The 21,880-nt window shown below is 36.3% G+C and overlaps 1 protein-coding gene across 1 annotated transcript in view; it reads right to left on the bottom strand.

Annotated features, from left to right (window-relative positions):
* Positions 1-21,880, bottom strand: part of LOC134790383 (hydrocephalus-inducing protein-like) — a 131,374-nt gene that overhangs the window by 25,599 nt on the left and 83,895 nt on the right. Inside the window, 5 exon segments of the mRNA XM_063761152.1 lie at positions 2,602-2,768; positions 3,478-3,699; positions 5,736-5,928; positions 6,815-7,107; positions 7,367-7,532. Of these exon segments, the coding sequence (XP_063617222.1) occupies positions 2,602-2,768; positions 3,478-3,699; positions 5,736-5,928; positions 6,815-7,107; positions 7,367-7,532 (1,041 nt within the window).

The following is a 21,880-nucleotide window of genomic DNA, read 5'->3' as shown; positions in this document are numbered from 1 at the left end:
GAACTTAGAGTGATTTAAGGGACGTATAAGAGTGTCAGAAAAGATTTAAGCTGTATAGAAGGTATTTTACAGACATTATACAGCTCAAGCTGTATAAAATCATTATAAAGACCTACCTAAATCACATAAATTATAAAGAATTCTGCGGAAGCATGGGGTGCTTTATCAGAATATAAAAAATCTACTATAAAACTAAAAGTGTTGTGAGACACTACAAGCTAATTCTATCGTAAAAGCTGTATATAGGCTGCATTGTAGTAACACTTGGCACTTTTAGCTGTACAAAAGTATCTGTCAACTCCGTTTTAAAACTTTAAGTGTTGTGAAACACTACAAGCTAATTTTATCGTAAAAGCTGTATACAGGCTGTATTGTAGTGCCACCTGGCACTTGTAGCTGTACAAATGTAACTATCAACCCCGATTTAAAGCTATTTCTTATGGCGTAATTTTACTCTCCTATAAGAATAGTAGTTGTATAACTTCTGTCTGTAAGGGTATTATAAAACTAAACGAATAAATGGCAACTATAGTACAGCTTTATTCTGTATTAATGACAGAGTCGCTTATAGCAATCTTTTGGCGTGATTTTACACTCGTATAAGTATAGTAGTATAATGATTTCTGAAAATAAGTGTATTATAAAACTAAAGGAATATATGACAGTTACAGTACAGGTTTTTTATTTGTTATACGGATCTCGAAAGAGAATTATAACTTATGTACGGAGAACCGAAATACAGCCAAACGAATACAAATATTCTATTATAAAGCTGTTTTAATTACAAAAGCTGTAAAAGACACTCCATTTATTACACAGCACAGCTACTAAGATTATAATGCTCTCCAACTATCCTGTAGGCTGTTTAAAAATTGTCGCCATTTTACAATGAAAAATAAAACTTATTTGTAAATATAATTAAAGAAATACTTGCAAATATTTAGCAGACTAACGCCGTATTATGATTACCAGCTAAAATAAATTGACTTTAGCCTTAGAATTAATATTTATAAATATTTTTGATATTCTAACCTTAAAAATAAACACTAACTTTACCGATTTTTGATATTTTCCTTATGGTTTCTCTTTGTTATTTTGAATAAGAATAAGAATAAGAATAAGAAACCATTTATTGCAACACAAAAAGCACACTGGTTACATAATATAAAAGATTTACCAAAGAATTTGTGCGGCAAAAGGAACGGGCTCAGCATACGCCGCGTCAGTCATTTCATTAGAAATTGCCTGCGCAGCGCTGATTTTCAGCCCGTCCCCTTCACTGAACCACATTGTCATTTATACGGGTTAGTGGAAATTTACTTGTATGTACAGCCAAAGCATAAAACAAAAAAAAAAGAACTACGAAGATAACACATCTAGTCAAAGTAGGTAACAATAGTTTTTAAGTCTTGTTATTTAAATACTTTTTTTTTAACGGTTACATAAAAACGACATTATTATTAGAAGTAAGGTATGTTAAAAATCGCTTTGCAGGACTATTTTTACTACAAATGAATATTTTGCAGGCGCGTGAATATTTTGCCAGAATAGATACACAGGTTCACAATAAATAATAATCGGCACTTACCAATAATATATTATTCCACTCAAGTCCTGTATAATATTTACTTTTACTTTTACCATCCACCATAACACTTTATTGTCGCCATTACTATATTACGAATTAACAAGATTAAGACATTTTAGTTTCTTAAATGATCATTTTTCTCTTGTAATTCTTTTTAAAAACTAATTTAAAACTTATATTCTTATATTGTACTTATAAGAGATTATGTGTAGTGTTAAGGTTTCCTGTTACACCGAAATATAACTGTAATGCAGCTATTATACAGCTTATGTATTGCTTATACAGCTACTCTACAGCTCTAATAACGCGAAAGGCTGTATAATTTGGGCCCTTTTTTAACTTATAAGGGCTGTATAAGCGCTTATACAGCCTTTGTACAGCCTAACTGTACAGCTTATAGTATACAAATAAACTAGAATACAGCTTATATACAGCTACAATGCTACTTGGGTAGTTAATTTGTGTAAAAAAAGGTCCTTTAATATTTATTTATTTATCATGACATTTATGACGAATCTAATGAGGCATCACACGTATTTTTAGGAGTATTATCTCCATTTTTCACCGTTTTCAGTTTCTCGAACAGACTAAATAGTAGTTTGTGTTACAAGGGATCAAAATGATATATTTCCGTCAAGGGCGTACATTGAATCCTGAGCGTAATGAGGGATTCAAGTGTTAACTCCCAAGACGAAATAATTTTGATACCGTGTGATACATACTCTGCTTTTCACATCAACTATGAGCAAAAAAAAAATGAGGAAATTATCATGTATCAAAACACAATTTAAGCTAAAAAACTTGTATGTAAAAATGAAAAAAAATGTGTCCTAGAACAGAAAAGTACAACTTTGATCCCTCCTAGCAGGGAAGAAAAGTGCCACTTTGATCGCTCCTAGCGGAGAAGAAAAAGCCCTTTTTCGAATAGGTGATGTGAAAAATATTTAGATTGTGTAAAACGTTTGTACGCAGAGTTTTAGAAGGAAAATAATATAAATGAAATGAAGAATTACAGAATAGGAACTTTGTCATCGTTCACAAAAGTCACGATTTTCTTGTACGTGTTGTCCGGCGCGTTTGTAATGCATGTTCCAAAATCTATATCCTTGCAGGAGAAATGATACATTGGTTTTTCTATTTCTGAGTGGAGGAGTATACTGTACTCCGGTCCGTCCACAACCTACAACAAATACAATTCAATTAGTAATTTTAACCTAAATAAAGTCTAATATACACATAAATTCGCCGTTTCCGCAGCCTATTTTCCTGAAATGCTACTACGGCGTAGCACATACTTTTTTAGTCCTTCTATTGGTTAAAAAAAACTGTTTAACCACCATTTTTAAAAATAAAGTAAAATTAATATCAAATTAATTATGCCGCTCGCGCTCCATGTCGACACTTACGTTTGATCTATAGGAAGTTAAAATATATTACTACAGATTTTAATTTTTAACAAGCGGAAACGTCTGCGAACGATGCTATTAAGCTTAGAATAAATTTAAAAGTAGAAAAATTACTGTCTTGGGTGAGACTTGAACTCACGGCCTCTGGATCGATACCCCAGCGCTCTGCCATCTGAGCCACCAAGACCTCATCCATAGCGTGCAAATCTTACACACGCACGCTACGGCGTCGGATACTACTGACTTAAACTCGTTATCAATGTAAGGAAGTGGGTAAATCGAATTTAATTTGCTGGCCTAGGACGATCAAGCTTAATATGATAAGAACCGTATAGAATAGAGCTTTAGCAACTTGAGCAACGGTCCATTTGGATGCGATTTTGTTTAGACATTCGCAGCGAGTCTAAAGTGTGAGTGCTATCAAAATGGGAGAACAATAGAACCCAGTGCAAGGTTAGTGGTGGTTAAGAGGACGTAACTTACAAGAAGGGACACAGGAAAGGCTTGCACCGGCACAGTTTTGAGAGTAAAGCTGAGGGTACACTCCGCCTGACTCGCGGGCGCCACGTGCCCCGATCGCGGCTCAACCGTTACTGTCAGGTACTTTTTAACCGCCGAGCTGTTGTAGCGCCATTCGTAGAAGAACGTCGATGAACCCTCGTTCGTTATCATAAACGTCAACGTTCTTGTGTATGTTGAGGCAGTCTGAAATAAATAAATTAACCCCAAAATAATTATAACAACCGACCGCAAAATATTAGGTCTTTCCGTTTTGTAGATAAAGGATCATTAATTCTTATGCACAAACACCAAAACCGCTTACCATAAAAGTATAAAATGTCCACACCGCTTTGCTCTCTAGATAAAAAAAAAACAGATAGGATCCTGCTCATAAATCACTCCGTATATTTTAAGTAATTATGTACACGCTTTACAGTTTTCATTATGATGCGAGTAAAATACGCTACCGCGTGCTATTTCGCGTTTAGACTACCTAATCTACCTTTGCACTTATGTCTATTATATAATCTGTGCTTATGTTAAAATGTAGTACAGTGAAACCTGGTTAATTGGCACCTGGATAAATGGAAAACCACAATAATTGCAACCAAAAGTCCGGTCCCGGTCCCTTGAGACCAAAAGGCCTATATAATTGAAATTTTGGAACCTCTATAATTGCAATTTAGGTTTTAGTGCTTTTCGTAATTTTGCCTCTGTAATTGACCACATCGCAACTAAGACCTCTATAATTGACACTCTGCTAAAAAAACCGTTATTTTTGCTCTTCTTTTTACCTCTATTATTGAAACGAGTCTTACTTATTACCTCTGTAATTGAAATAATGTAGTTGTAGACAGCAGAAACAATATTTTAATAGCAATGATCATTTTATTTATATCTTCATCCAGAATTCAATTTATTTATTGGGTATCTATCACAGCCTGTAGTAGGTAAAATTGTTTTGATTAAATCAAAAACAAAGTATGCTTTTTAAATTCTAATAAAACTTTCTTCTACAATTCAAGGGAATTTTTTAAACCCAAATGATTAATAAGAAAATAAAGTAGTAATTAATGTAGTGTAAAAGTGAAAGTATAGACAGAAGCTATATATAGACCAGAAACCCAGAACGTAAGCGTGTAAATCTACTTTAATGGTTATTTGCACCTCCATAAAAGAAATTTGTCAGAACGCAACCTCTATTAATGAAAACCTCTATAATTGACACAACGATTTTTTTGATCCTCGTTAATTGACACGACCAGGGGCCTATTTCTCGTACGTTACAAGTCTTGTAATACAAGTGTGTATCTATGGTAACGCTTGTATTTCAATATTTTTTACAAGTTTCCGTTTCACGTAAATGTATAATTGTTACAAGAGCGGGGATAAAAGAGTTTTCACAAGTGTTGTTGTTTCACAAGTTGACAAACACTAGTAGATATTATATACTAAAATAGTAATTTCGTTTCTCAAAAGCTGTACTTTATACTTGTAGCTTGTGACTTATCACGAAATAATGAGGAAGTCTCTATAAACTGCTAATATGCGTTTTTGGTAAAAATCGATTAATAAATAAATGAAGATATTGCATTTTTAAGATCTCAAACGTGTAAGTTTTGAATGCACTTCGTTAAAATCAGTAATATTATATAAATTTAGCTTTTATTCTCCAAAAAAAACAGTAAATGACCAATAACATAATAATTTTGTAACGAATTCACCCGTATTATAAAAAAAAAAACTGACCCACCCTGAAGCTTGTAAACATTCATAGAGTGACTGACGAAACTGAGTTTGATTTTACACTTATAATTGATAATTTTGAGAAACGCTTTTCATTACTACTATACGCTTGTATATTCCGAAAACACCAGTCAGCCATTGTATTTTCCTCTTATTAAGATTATGATGCATAACAGTGACATTGACATTAAGATAACATTTGTAATGGCCATTGCATTTCCTTTTTGCATAGTAAACAAACCTATTTTCTAACTTTAGACAGCCGCCTTGTAGCACTTGTAGTAATCATTCCTACGAGAAACAGAATTAAAACACACTTGTACAATGAAATTTTAAATGTAAGCTTGTAGACTTGTGAACTTGTAACGTACGAGAAATAGGCCCCTGCTTAAATGAAAAACCTGGTTAATTGCCAAAATATGGCCGGTCCCTTGAGATTGCAATTATCCAGGTTCCACTGTAATTAAGTAAATAAAATATTTCGAAATACATACCTGATCCAAATGTATATTTGTAATAGCTTTGCTATCAAGTACATGCTCGTTTCCGATTAAAAAGTATGTAACTTTTGGTCTTATTGAGAGACTTAGAGCATTGACGCACAAAGTCAAATACTTTGTCATATAAGTGATGGCACAAAATATCTTGAATGACAAGGGCCCTTCATCAACCGGGGTGTAAATAAACCTGAAACGTGAGATTCATATTAGCTTGGACTTGCAGACCAATTCGAACGCACACTGCATGGCATCAGAACGATATGTGATTCGTGATATTAGGGTTCCGTACCCAAAGGGCAAAACGGGACCCTATTACTAAGACTCCGCTGTCCGTCCGTCCGTCCGTCCGTCCGTCTGTCACCATCAGGCTGTATCTCATGAACCGTGATAGCTAGACAGTTGAAATTTTCAGAGATGATGTATTTCTGTTGCCGCTATAACAACAAATACTAAAAACAGAATAAAATAAAGATTTAAGTGGGGCTCCCATACAACAAACGTGATTTTTGACCGAAGTTAAGCAACGTCGGGCGTGGTCAGTACTTGGATGGGTAACCGTTTTTTTTTTGCCGTTATTTGCATTATGGTACGGAACCCTTCGTGCGCGAGTCCGACTCGCACTTGCCCGGTTTTTTAGTTATCGTCGTGCGTCTCGCCCGCGCTATAATGTACGGACAAGTACGAACGAAATGCACAATAACTAAATAAGTAACATGATTCAATCAAATGATCTGTTAGTCGTCAAGTGACTCCTCTTGTCAGTCCCAGTGGCAAATAAGGAAGGATCCTATATTAGTATGAATACATACTTAATATGCATGTAAACAGTTTTAGTTTTCCTTAATACAGGCCTAACAACATGGTCGATTGATTTCAGTATATGGTCAGTTTACACCTTGCACAAAAAACTATTGGAGGATGTCGTTAAAATTATAAAATATGAATAACCCCCATGTATTCTCTTTATAATGAATCTATTTATATAATGTAATGAATGTCAGCGTGAGAGTGAGATGTATGTAATCAATCAGATGGATATCCAGGCATATCTTTTGACTTTATTTGTAACTTACTTGATCGGCGTCGCCGAACGAGGCTTCAGTATTCCACTCTCCGGCTCCATAATCACGGGTGTTTTACCGGACTCATTCAACAACGAGTTACCTTTAAACTCGAATTCTAGGGATTCATTCTCATTATTCGTCAACATCACAGTGTCAGTGACACTAAACCCAACTAACGAGTTCCTTACTAATAAAATGGTGGGCACGAACACTACGCTGGGTTCTCTGACCAAGCCAACCAACAGTAAGTAGATAGATACATTGCATTGTAATATCGAAAATTTCCACAGAGATTCATAAACCTTAAAATATTATAAAAGTTTTTAGAAACTCTTCCTCCGCCTACAACTCGCGAATTTACAAGGGTACATATGTCGTCACTTGCAGAACTATGGAACTAGGTAAATTATCGTCTGAAGTTGCCAGACGTGTCAAAGAAAACGTCGCGCCTTCGCCTCATAGTCGCACAATCTCACATCGCGGTCTTTCGCCTGATGTTTAGTCCCTCATAAATTCGCAGCGGATGGGATAAATCTAATCATATCATGTATTATATTATACCCCTAGAGAACTGGGAGCGAAGATAAATGTAACCTCACAAGAGGTACCGCCTTCCACGTATCCTGTCATCGTATTGCAGTGGAAAGGTATGACCGCTATCTTGTCAACCACCATTTGGAATGTGAACTCATATCCTTGGTTTGTAGGATTTATAACATTGAATGACCTGAAAAGCGGAACGTGATATGATAGGCATAAAGTAAAAAAAAGCAAGTTTCGTTTATTGCATAGTCCTTAAAACTATGGCTCGCGGGCTGAATCCGTAAGCTCCGTAATCCGTCTATCGGTTGGTTAATATCTTGGGCAGTTCTCTTGAGTACCTAAATAATAACAAATATCCAACGCCAATATAGTCAGTCGGGACTTTGTCTAAAAGTGTTCTAGTAATCGATTTTCGCTCATGTCATCTCGGATATGGGTATACTTATTTGGTATCAGTGCATTCATTATGATGCCCTGAACACAAATATATGAGATGACAAGCGCGAAAATGGTGGGGGTAGTTACTGTGACGTCATACCCATACAACCATTTTCAGTAGCCGTTACGACACGGCGTAGACACATCTTGCGTCGACACCGTCTGTTTCGGTCACAATTCCAGTCGCAGAGTCTTCGCTGTTACGACACAGTTACCAGAAATGGGGAAGGGTCGACACATACATATTTACACACAAAGTGTCGTCGCCGTGTGCACACATGTTACCAGTTTGCGACTACTTTTACCAAAATCATTCGTTCATTCGTTCATATTGTTCCTGTCAAATGGAAACTGTCAGATGGAAAAATACTTAAATAAAAATAAGTGACATTAATACGCCATCTCTAAAACGGATTACAAGATGTAAGTATTTATTGTTTATATTACAATTATTATTATTCTCTTTATTTATTTCTCATCTTAAGTTAGGTTATTTTATAATATGAATATAAAAGTAAAATATAAAAACACTTACAAAACAATAAAAATTAATATAAACACATTATAAAAAACCTAACCTAGGGTGCCGCCAGCAGCGGGGCAAGGCCCAAGCTACCGGTGGTCAGGGCTGCAGAGAGAGGAACCGGCGGACTATCCGCGCCGTGTCCAAGATCACCGCCTTCTGCATCTGACCCTTGATCCAACCACCTAGCGAGAGTCTCTCAAGGTGTTGGTCGAGACTCTTCGCCATTAGGGTCATTCTCGCATTTCGTGCAAATCGGTATTATTTGCAATTTACCAAAACTGTGATGGTGTTTTCGAATATCTGTTAATGCAAGGTTGTAACATAGGACTTAAAGTATATGGGCCCGCCATGAACAATTCTAAAAAGATGGTTATTTTCTTTATATTTACAATTAACCCCCACTATTTTCATTCCTCTCTGCATGTAACGCGTGAAGTTATAACTTGGACCTACATTTGAACCTTAAGATACTAAAAATAGAAAACTTGTTGTTGGTTCAATAAACAAGTAATTTAGTTATGTTTTATATCGTATACTGTTATACGCTAAGAAATTAACAATAAAACTATACAGCCTTATAAGTTTATGGTCCAAGCAATTTCTTCATTACCGACGCGAGAAATGGATTAGCTATATTTTGCTATATAGCAAGGGTATATAGCACTTCCCGCGGATACAACACATTGTTCGTTAGTCAGTTATTATTATTATTATTATTATTTATTTTTCATAAGACACAGTACATATGTTTTACATTGAAATAGGACTGCCAAACTGCAAAACAGTTTGATGGCAGTTAGTAAAGCTCTTGATATACATGTTTGTGTCAGTTAAATATTTATAAACATGCTGTATTATTTTAACTTAATAACTAAGCATGCAAATTTAAATCTAGTTATTCTATTATAGGCCTTCAGGGCCAGCAAAGACGGGTCCACTTTTATATGTTTCCATAATAAGTTGACCCCTCTCTACTGTTCCTGTGGGCAAATATCTATTAAATATTTCTTAACACTTGTTCTAAAGGTATGTGGGCTTATCTCTTTAGCAAATAGTTTTTCTGGAAGTGCATTAAATATTTTAGGTACCAAATATTGAAACGTCCGCTCTCCATAGTAATTAATGGGAGTAAAATTTTCTAAGAATAGTTTAGGTTTTCTTCTTGTCACTTTATCTTTATTCTGTGTTTTACATGGAAATGACTTTGTACTATAATTATGAGATGCTACAAATAACTTAAATTTTTCATTTACGGGTAGAATATTACACAATCTAAACAGCTGATCATAATCTTTGTTACAAGTTTTTTTCTGTTTAGGATTAACTAATAATTTTAAATACCGAATCTGTAGCTTTCTAATCATATCTAGTTGTGTTTTAAATGTACGACCATATGCTATTAATCCATAATCTATGTGTGATTCCACTAGGGCAAAGTAAAGTGTTCGCATGGTTTTACGATTTACATATTTTTTAAGTTGTTGGAAAGTTACGTAAATATATCTCAATTTGTTACATAATGCTTGTACTTGTAATTTCCAGTTAAATGTCCTGTCTATTATTAACCCTAAATATTTATATGATTCAACAAACTCAATTATGTTACAATTACAGTTGTCTTTTAGTTTATGTAAGCAGTCGTATGTGTGCCCTATAATATTATAATGTTTACATTTTTTCTGATAATGTGTAGACGATATGTCTGCGATCATATATAACCATGGATACCGCCTTTAGGAACATTACCGTTCAAATTCTCGGGCCAAATTAGCACACATACACAATTACGCCTACATTCAAATAAGACGACGCGTTTACAGAGCCTGTAATCAAAGCTGGTAAACAAAATAAGAGTCATCTTTATTACACTAATGGTACATAGCTAAGTGTAGATGAAATGCATATAATGTCAATAACTACCAATCAGCGACATTAATCCGCTAATAACCTTCTTGCTGTACGTACTGGCCGCTGAGAGTTCGCGGTTCATATTTGATTAGAATATGACTTGGACAGGGATAGGTTTATGCCATACAGTGAAGAACCAGTCAAATAATTCACGTATAATAATTTAATGCAGATTAAAAGATAACTAGTTAAAATGTTGTTATGACATGACAGACTAACTCAACATAAGTAAATATATCATTATTGTATAAATGTATTCCGCTATAATAAGTATTTTGTATATTTTATTATCAATCTGCATGGCAGTGCGAAGTCACGTTCAGGTATAGTCTGTCCGTTTTTCTAAGATCAAGTACGCCATAGTAAATGTATGGCGAACTTGATCTTAGAAATCGGACTGGCTATACAGTCTGCAAAATTTACATGGGTGCACGAATTGGGTCAAAAATATTTGAACAGGCGGAGTCACAATAAATCCCCACTTTCAGTTCAGAATATTTTATATGTATATAGCCGGTTAAGCAAGTTTGTCAGTAGAAAAAGGTGCAAAATTAAAATTTTGTATAGGACCACAGCCGTTCGCGCGCTTACATTTTCTAAATTTGCCGCTCTTATAATATTTTAAACTTTCGCGTTTTGAACACATATTAACTCACATTATACGAAACGAAACTGATTTACGTCGATAAATCAAGGCAATTGAATATAATTCGCGTTAGACCCGTCTATAATGTGAGTTAATATGTTTGCCGCTCTTTTCTACTGACGGAAATGGCTTGAGAGAGAACCTACATATATGTGACAGTAGAGGGTGGATTCAAATGATCAACATTTTCAGATAATGTGTGTATTTGTTAAATTAATTCAGTGAAAGCATGATAGGAAAAATGTATCTACATATAGGAGACCGGGTATGATTATCTCACGGGTTATATCTCATGAATAGAACATATTCTAGATATCTTGCCAGGCATCCACTCAATTTCATGTCTCTCTAATTGGACAGCTTTTTTCCATAGTTCTCTGCGAATAGCATCTTGTGGGAATCTGAATGGAAAGTAATGTAAAATGACAATACCAAATTTGATTATTAATTTGAAATAACTAGGTAGTTTTTTTATAGCTCCATCTCATGAAATAAAAAAGGAAAATACAAATCTGTAAGAAGGAATTTATTACTACATTTATAATTATATAGAAAATACCTAAACCAAACACAAGTTAATAAAATAGTCTACTTAATTTAGCATAACACCATCCCTATTATCCTCGCAATTTAAAAAGTCGTATGCTGTTATGAAAGTCGTATGCAGTTGTTACGTTTTAGCTTAGCACGGTAGTATTGAAAACAAATCGTCATGTTTTTTCCAAATTCTACTGAAGTTATCTGTTTACTACAAGTGAAAAGTGATTCCACTGTCCTTGGTATGAACTAAAATAACTTCTGCACCACTTCACGACACATGAATGTATTTTTAATTACAAAAAAACGTTGTTTTTATAAATCAATTTAGCCATTTGTCACTGACTGTCATCTCGGTGCTACTGAGATTGCCAATCGAGCAGTTTGTAAGTACCGCCTATCGCGGGGTAGTTTGCGTTGGGTCATAATTGAGCGGACAGAATACTTCCATGTATAGCATTTCGCTGCGATATGTGCATAGCTTTTGTTTTAGACATATTTATAATGATACCGTTGTCATGTGACCATTTTATTATGTTTTCTAAATCCGATTGTATGCACTGTTCTATTTTTTGCTGATCTTTGTCTGCGTAAAATATACACATATCGTCTGCATACATATACATACTACAATTTTCTACTATACTACCAATACTGTTTACGTGCATTATATAGCCTATTGGCCCATATACAGAACCGGTTGGCACGCCGCCTGTTATCAGCGCTTCGTCGCCGCGCACCTTTAAGATCTCAGTTATCATTTTGCGGTTAGTTAGGTATTGTTTAAACCAGTCGTTAACCAAGCCGCGAATGCCACACTCGAACATAGCTTTTAAAAGCACACTGTGTTCGAGTGTGTCAAAAGCTTTTTTAAAATCAATAAAAATGGCAACTACGTGATTTTTTTCGTTTAACTTATGACATATATCGTCTGAAAATTGCGCTAATGCTGTAGCAGTACTTTTATGTTTCCTAAAGCCGTGCTGATTTATTGATAGTATGTTATATTGTTCTAGATACTCCGTTATTTGCGTGAGGATAGTTTTTTCGACAATTTTATTTATAACAGATAATATCGCAATTGGCCTGTAATTAGAGTAATTCATGTGACAACCGCTTTTGTATATAGGTCTAATGATCGAGTATTTTAAGTCATCCGGGTACGATGACCTTTCGACACACAAGTTAATGAATCTAGCTAGAATTGGGCTAATTTTTTCCTTGACAAATTTAATATCTTGCACTCTAATCTCATCGTATCCGGGCGACTTTTCCATTGACAGGCAATCTATGATTTTCTCTATTTATTTATGTGATATTTTTTTAAATCTAAAGGATAGTGTACAGTCATTGACATACTCAGCCCTGTTCAAAAAAGTTACATCGCATTGGTGCTTAATATTTTCTATTTCTTGTGTGAAGGTTTTAGTGAAATTATTACATATCGAATATATATCATTGTTTCTGCCCAAATATTGTATTATTGTTTTATCTATGTTATTGGATTTTTTACCTATCCATGTGTTTATGTTTTCCCATATTTTTCTAAAATCCTTTTTACAGTCTATTATTCTTTTTTGCCTATAACTATTTCTAGCCACTTCTATTTTCTTATTTACTTTATTTCTGAAACGAGTGTATTGCAATCGACAGGTATTGGATTTTGGGGTCGATTTCCATTTCCTAAACAACTCATCACGTCTTTCTATTAGGGACAACAACTCTTTAGTGACCCATGGCTGTGTATGTCTTTTGTTAGATATTTTTACATTAATTTTACAGCTATTATATATTTCACTAAATATTTTACGGATAGTTTCATATAATGATAATGGACAGTTAATATCTAAGAGTCCGTCCCACTCAACTTGACTAAGTTTTTGCCTCACTAACTTGTTATTAATCACTGAACGTACCTCGTTACTTGCGTTACCTCCGCCCGCACAGCTGTCTCTTTGTTTATCCTCGTACACTAATAAACCGGTTAAATAGTGATCTGAAATCTTTCCCGCCGCTAGTACGAACGATGAGTGGCGATAGGTATTGAAGCGAGTCCACACGTGATCCAGGCATGACGCGGTCAGCTGTTGTCCATATACCTCTTCTCTCGTAACTTCTTCGTACGCACACAATAAACCATACCTACTCATTACGTCTTTGTACTCTAGGACTTGTTGTTGCAATCCATTGCATAAGTTTATATTTATATCGCCGGCGTAAATAACATTCATCTGTGTTGGTATGTTCCTTATTAAATCTCCAGTTATTTGAAGGAATTTCTGTTTACTTGCGCTTGGCGGTCTATATATGGCTATAAGGTATATAGGCGTTTCACCATAAATGTTTCCGTGCGTTATTTCACAATCAATATTTGACATAAATTTCGGCGTCCAAGTTAAGGTGTTTCGGAGGTAAACCATAACTCCTCCCCCTCTGCGTGTTTCTCTTGTATTCGGGTACATATCAAAGTTAGGTATTATTATATAGGGCCGTCTCGTTTTGTCTAATGTTTATCTCAGTTAATATTATTATATGTAATTTGTTGAGTACAGGATCCAGTAGGGTAAGCAGTGTGCTGAAATTTTTCCTAAGCGATCTTATGTTTACTTGTAATGTACATATTTTTAAATTTGATTGTGTTTGGATATAGTTGCTCCAGGCGCTTATGTCCTCATATCTATTGTGTTCTTTGTTTTGAATTATGGAATCTATATTACGTATTGAATCGAATGTTTCGAGTTATTTTCCTTAATACGTATCTAGTATATGAAAAAATATATATTAATAGGGTACCAAATAGCGCAATAAGGTTATCTCAATCCTTTTTGTAGGCGGTCCTTTATGTCTTTTTCTGTCCGTATTTGATAGATTTTTGATCCGTTTTGGTCTTGTCTAACTAAAATTCTCCCTTTTTGGATCCATATGAATTTATAAGTCTCCCTAAGCTGCCTCTTAGCCTCCTTAAATAAGTCCCGTATTTTTTTTGTGACGTCTTCGTTAATGTAAATTTTTCCGTCATGTGAGCCATTATTTATTTGTGCATTGGTCAGTGGCGTCTTCCGTTTATTCAGCCAGGCCTCCCTCGCCGCGCGTGACGTCAGACGAACGATGACGATGCGCGGCCGCGGCCTCGGCGATTTTCTCTCGCTGCCGCTGTTGCTAGCGGGCTTGTTTTTTGGTCCTACCCTCCATGCAGACTCCACCGAGTTCTCAGGAATACTCAAATGTTGTGCAATAACCGGGATAACAGTTTTCAGGTTTTCGTTCTCCTTCTCAATCAGCCCAACAATCTATGTTTCTTTCCTTCTCCTTGAGTTCCATAATGTCTACTCGTTCTTCCAGCGACGCTGTGTACTTTTCCAGAAAAATATTCTTTCTCGTCAAGTCACCTACCTTGTTTTCCAGGGTTTTAAATTTTTCGGTGCATTATTTTTTGTATTCCACCATTTCCTGGTATTGCTCAGCGTAAAACTCAACTGATGATTTTAGGTCGGAGAGGTTAATCTGTATATCCCGTAGGGTACTCAGTTTCTCATTTACTTGATATAGCAGGTCTTCGACAGAGGCCGTTTTTGCTTCAATTTGGATTTGGTGGCTTTTGTCTGGTGTGGATGCACCTGCACTTTCCACACAGTTAGTACATATCTCCTCTTTTAAAAACCGCTTGTCCTTTATACACCCTTTGTGAAACATTTCCCCGCAGTTTCCTTTGCACCTCACTATATCGCCTTTCGACACAGCTATAAATTTCTTACACTGTCTACATATCACCATATTGGACACTGATTTAACTACTCAACGCGCTAATACGTAGATAAGGATAATAGGCCCGACCGCACGTCAAGAGCGCCGCGGGTCAACTGTTGGCCGCCTGCTACTGCAGCGGTCGTCCGTATGTTGCTTTTGACGAAAATACCTACGTTCTCTCGTGTCGGGAAGGAGTGTGGTTCAGATAAATCTTCATCGCCATCTAGTGATTTATACAGTAAGTACCAATTGTACATAATTAAAATTATACCTAATTGATGTGTTTTAGGGTTGCCTTTCGGGTGGCTTATTCTGCGAAATCAAGGTCAGATATCAACCGACCTAGGCGACGAAAACTTCCAAAACTTCATTCATATCTGTTTCATTCATTTCTTTTCCTTCCAATTTTGCCAGGGAAGGTAATGAACGAATTTAGAAGGTAATGATAATGTATTTGAGGCAGTGCATTTAATGGAGAGAGGGTTAAGTTATTATAAATAGTATGTTGTTATAAGCATTTAAAACTGTATGTAATAATATTTAGGGGAGCCCAACTGGTGATTTTTGGATTTAACTAGAGCGGAGTAGATTAACATAACCTGCCGCTCTACATATAATACCAGACCGCACTCAAGGACTGTGCTGAGAAATTTGACACGTTACTAAGAGACTAAGAGAGTTGGAATCATCTGATACCTGTCGACGATAAGGTAGAGAACGGGGCAAATCTTTGGAATAAAACGCAGAAACTACAGGAGCATAAACACAGGCCGATAAGCAATAATAGTGCCTCCGCCGTCAAAAGCGACAATTCCCAATCCGTGCGTGATAAATCTCAGAAAACTGATACCAGCAGTAAAAAGCGGGGTAATAAACTCTCAGGGCGGTGGAGCATCGCAAGTTCATCCATCTGTGCTTGAGGATCGGAGCACATACGGGCATATCTGCTGTTATTCATGGTGCACTGTCGACGAACTTAAGCTCAAAGGGGTCTTAACACTAAAGTAAGTTTTTCGGGCGTCTAAGCTTTTGGTCCAGACTAGGTACTTAGGTACCTGCATATATCTTAAAGGGGTGTTTAGAGCATTTGAATAGTCCAATACACTTCATGCTTAATCTGGTACCTACTCTCCACAAGTACATATCCTCACCATTGGAAGATTTCACGGGTAAGACCGATCCCAAAGTCACGGTATTCTTTTCTTTCAGCTTTAGCAAAGCTGTTTGAGTCCATACTCCATGGCACGTTGTCGAAACAAGTAAAACCATTATTCCTGTGCAACACTCAGCATGGTTTCAGAGCGAAACGGTCTGTGGAAACTAACCTGACCTTGGTTGACACCATCTCAGAGCATCTGGATATGGGTATCCTGGTAGTCGTCCTGTATTATGATTTCCGAAAAGCCTTTAATCGTGTGGGTAACGATGTATTCCTACACAAACTAGACGCTATTGGGTTCAATCCACATTTGCTTAACATTTTTGCCAGTTATCTGCGTGATCAACCGCAGTACGCAACGGCCGGCATGGCCACTTCGTACCAGATCCGTACCATACTCGTTCTGGTGACAGCCAAGATTCAATCTTGGGGCCTTTCCTATTTGGAATAATGGTCAATGACCTGCCCTCGGTTATCCATAACGCTCGTTGTCTACTCTACGCCGACGAACTTAAATTGGTATATTGAGTTGAGAAGGAGGAGGATTGTAAGTTGCTGCAGGAGGATGTTTCATCTCTATTCCAATGGAGTCGGGATAACAAAGTGACTTTCAATGTGGCTAAGTGTCAAGTGTGTAGTTTTAATCGAGCCCTATTTCCTACACATGCTCAATATTTTCTTGGATCTGAGCCAATAGACTCTTGGGTCAATAGACTCTTGTAATAACAAGAGTCGTCTCAGTAAAGGATCTTGTGGTCATATTCCACATCAAAGCACTTGCCACTGTAGCTTCAGTAGATTAGGCTTTGTCACTCGCAACGTCAGAGAATTCCATGACCCTTGCCCCATAAAAGTTTTTTACAATGTTCTGGTCAGAAGCAAGCTGGAGGCGTCAGCATTAGTCTGGATCACTTACGAGTCAACGTACATTCTACTATTGGAAAAGGTCCAAAAGAATTTCCTTAGGCTGTATTACCAAAAAATATTTATTTTAGGAACCCAGGGCTTCATTTCTTTGGAGGTGAGGCGCAACTTAAGCCTACTACTTTTAGCTTGTTGGGCTTTTAGTGGAGACTCTGACTGCCTTGAACTAGTAGAGGGGCTTGTAAGACTTTTTGTACCGCACATTAGAAATATAACCCTTAGGCTTCTCCTAGTGCATCTCCTGTTGACTCATGAGTGCTTGAGATTTTGCGAGTTTATGGAGCTGCGGTGGATGGATTGGCAGTCGAGTGTATTTGGATGTTAATTTTAAATTAAAGTATGTAGTTTCTCAGTGTGTTGGTGATAAGACTGATGTAGTGCTGTGTAAACATTAAATAAATAAACAATACGAAATACGTCTTCAATCACGTAAATTGTGCTTGACAATCGCTACAAGCTAGGTGGTAAACATAAGTCGCGATTGTCAAGCCGGAGTATTTGTTAAGTCGGCTTGATCGTCTGCACAGCGCTTAAGACACGTGATTTTAATGTTGTTAATTATATTAATGGTGTTAATTTTCGTTAAATAAAGTTTTTTTTATTGCGATTTCATAAGTTTGTTTCATTACCGTCCAGTGATAAAATTACCATCCATGCCCATTTCATTACCAGCGCGTAGTTCATTACCACCAGTCTTATTAAATGAAAAGTAATAAGGTTACAAAGGTGCCTTTAGCATAAAAGTGTCAATAAATGAATCCACAATGCATGAAAACCCTAAAAATTACCATTTAAAAGAAAATTTACAAATCGAGAGAACATCACCGATTTGCACGAAATGAGAGAACGACCCATTAGACCGTTTACTGAAACGACTATCGGGACAATGATCGTCGAATCAACATCCCACATGGCGGTTATCTCGTGAGCCAAGTCTAGGTACTTACTGGACTTGTCCTTCTCGGCCTTCACGAGATTCTCATCATGGGGGATGGTGATATCAACGAGCACGGCCCGACGTTGCGATCGATCTATTATCACAATATCAGGCTTATTGGCTACAATAGTCCATTCTCGAGAACAGGCGCAGGTAAGTACTTGTAGTACGGTACTTCGCGGTCCACAAGGTCATATAGAAGAGCAAGTTGCTGGTGAATAATCCTGGCTACGAGATTATGTCTGTGCAAGTACTCGCCGTTAGCAAGATGAGAGCAACCGGAAATGATATGCCTGAGTGACTCATTATTATTATTATTATGAGCCCATATTGTCCCACTGTTGGGCAAAGGCCTCCCTCTTATTCTTCCACGTATCCCTATCCGCAGAAGTCTCCCACCAGTCTCTGTCAAAAGCATCTCTGTCTCTGTCTGTGCGTATGTGTGTTTATATTACAATAGGACTTAAATTACTATGGGGAATTAAACTGCTCGAGTGATTTGATAAACTAAGTGTAATATAATCAACGCGCCACCACATTGTTTTAGTTTAGCCGGCTATGAAATTGTTTACTTCTCAGTGCCTGTGCTCATAACTATATTATTTGATGCATTTTTAGTACTTCGATGCGTATACTATACTTAAATAATAGAAATAACGCTTTACATACTACTTACTAAACTTGTTAATTATGATGTAAAAATATGGTTTAAGGCTGAGAAATATCCCAGTCACAAAGTAGTCGCAATGTTACGACTCTGTGTAGACACATGACACGCGCTGTCAAAATTGACCAAAAGTAGTAATAAAGTTACTGGATTTGCAAAATGGCTCCTTGTGTTCATTTGTTTTCAGATATTCTCAAAGTGTAAGAGCCATGCCGTGGTCAGAGATGGGCATTAATCGATTAACTGTTTATTCGACTAATTCATGGAATAAATAAGTTAATCCTCAAATTTTAATCGCGATTAATTTAGTCGACCTAACATACGATAGAAATCGAATTAATCTGAATATTAATCGAATACATTTTCGATTAACTCTCGATTGAAAGTTGACGGGGAGTAATTTTTGTACGTAAAAATAATAGAGATGTCTTGCGTGCAGATGGCAGCCAAACATTTTGTCATAAAAGTCGAGATGGGTGTCGATTTATAGGTTTTAGGGAGTGCAGAATTCGAAAATGATGACCATTTTGGAATCCAAGATGTCTGCCGTGCACTTTCTCATAAAAGTCGTCATGGATATCGATTTATAGGTTTTAGGGAGTGCAGAATTCGAAGATGATGACCATTTTGTTATCCAAGATATCTGCCGTGCACTTTTTCATAAAAGTCGTCATAGATGTCGTTTTACAGGGAGTGTCGATTTCGAAAATGATGACCATTTTGGAATCCAAGATCTCTGCCGTGCACTTTGGTCATGGTCATCATTTTTTAATTCTGCACTTCCTAACACTTATAAATCAACATCCATGACGACTTTTATGACAAAGTGCACGGCAGACATCTTGGAATCCAAAATGGTCATCCTTTAAAACGACATTCATGACGACTTTTATGACAAAATGCGTGGCCGCCATGTTGGATTCCAATATGTTCATCATTTTCGAATTCTGCACTCCCTAAAACCTATAAAACGATATCCATGACGACTTTTATGACAAAGTGCACGGCAGACATCTTGGATTCCAAAAAGGTCATACTTTTCGTATTTTGAACTCCCTAATACCTATAAATCGACATCCGTGACGACGTAAGTTATCTTTATTTTCAGATGTAATCAATATATTGCTACAAAAGGTAATGAAACAAGCAAAAATACAGATCATTCCTCGCCGCAATCGGGTGATTCTTAAATTGTGACCAGAATTTGTTTTGTCATAAAAGTTTTTATTTTTCACATACTGTGCGAGTTCCGTGACATTTCAAACTTGTAATTTTTTTTATGTTTTTGTTTATCTATGAGGATCTCACTAGATTAATATAATCAAAGTATGTTTATGTTTGATGATTGAAATAGTACTCGTAACTCAAGAAAATTATATGGGTTATTCCCACTAGTTACCACCAAGTTCTTACCAGTGGTAACTACTGGGAATTTTTTTCCCACCTTTTACCACTGGTAACTACTAGGAAAAAAATTCCCACTAGTTACCACCCACTCTGCTTGGTGGTAACTACTGGGAATAAAATTTCCCAGTAGTTACCACTGGTAAAAGTGAGAATTTTTTTTCCTAGTAGTTACCACCAAAATATTGTTAGAATTCAATACTAATAAAAACAGTATAAATAGTATAGTATAAATGTAGCGTGCTGCAATAAATAATTATGTGTCAGTTAGTGATTCAGTAAACTGCTTTAAAAGTTATCAAAAATATTAAAACAGTTTTACCAGTATATTTTTGATCACTTTTAAAGCAGTTTACTGAATAACTAACTGACACATAATTATTTATTGCAGCACGCTACATTTATACTATACTTACTATTTATACTGTTTTTATTAGTATTGAATTCTAACAATATTTTGGTGGTAACTACTTGGAAAAAAAATTCCCACCTTTTACCAGTGGTAACTACTGGGAATTTTTATTCCCAGTAGTTACCACCAAGCAGAGTTGGTGGTAACTAGTGGGATTTTTTTTCCCAGTAGTTACCAGTGGTAAAAGGTGGGAAAAAAATTCCCAGTAGTTACCACTGGTAAGAACTTGGTGGTAACTAGTGGGAATAACCCAATTATATTTGTGTCTTTTATTCCTGCCGAAGACTTTTATTTTTCCTTTTCCTTCTACACAAGTTAGGCCAAGTAATAAGAATTTGAGGCTCTCAATTTTATCTTGACTTCTACATCAGTGAAGCTACGAGGCCATGTTTGGTATCGTTTTCGTAAAATCGGGGGTGCTGAATCCAGTTATGGTATTACATTGACACCATTCCACAAAATTTAAAAAATACTTTTTTTAAACTTCTTTGACGTTTAAACCGCTGAACCGATTTCGTTGAAATTTGGTATAGAACTAGTTTGAGTCCCAGGACAGGCCATAGGATAATATCAAGGTAAAATTGAGAGCCCTAAATAAACTTTCAAGAGCGGATATCTCAAAAACTATTCAAGATATCGAGAAACTTGACTAAATAAAACTTGTAACAAATTAAATTAACTTCCATTTTGTATAAGTGGCCATGTCGCTATGTTGTCGCTGTGGAAATGTGGCATGTTTCCGAGATATAACGGAAAACCCGAAAAATGGGACCTTTAAACCCTCTTTCCCCTCGGCTTAAGGGCTACCAAAGGGCTACTAAGGGCCGGGGACTTTTGATATGTTCATCTCCTAACTAGTTCAAACCAAGTTACGGAGTCAAATATTGTGTTCCAAGCATTTCCCTCTACAACTTTTTTTGAGCATTCGTTGCCTAACCTATGTAGCGTAGGTATTGCATTTCTTTAAAAACTTTTCTACAAAATGTTGACAAGTGTTTATATGGTTTTCGTCGATTATTTATTATCATTTGGATCGATCATGATGACTAACTAGAATTACGAGCACCCGAGACACTAATAGTACAGTTTGACAAACCTTGGTTTTCAAGAGGTATTTTATATTGACATTTGCTATCACAAATTTGCTGTCAGATTTGGTCACAAACCGCACGCAAAGTGCACACAATGTGTCGACACCTTGTTACGGAAAAGCGTACACACGGCGAC

Source organism: Cydia splendana, chromosome 5 (genome assembly GCF_910591565.1).
Source record: "Cydia splendana chromosome 5, ilCydSple1.2, whole genome shotgun sequence".
Taxonomy (NCBI): domain Eukaryota; kingdom Metazoa; phylum Arthropoda; class Insecta; order Lepidoptera; family Tortricidae; genus Cydia; species Cydia splendana.
This window is presented reverse-complemented; position numbering and strand designations above follow the sequence as displayed.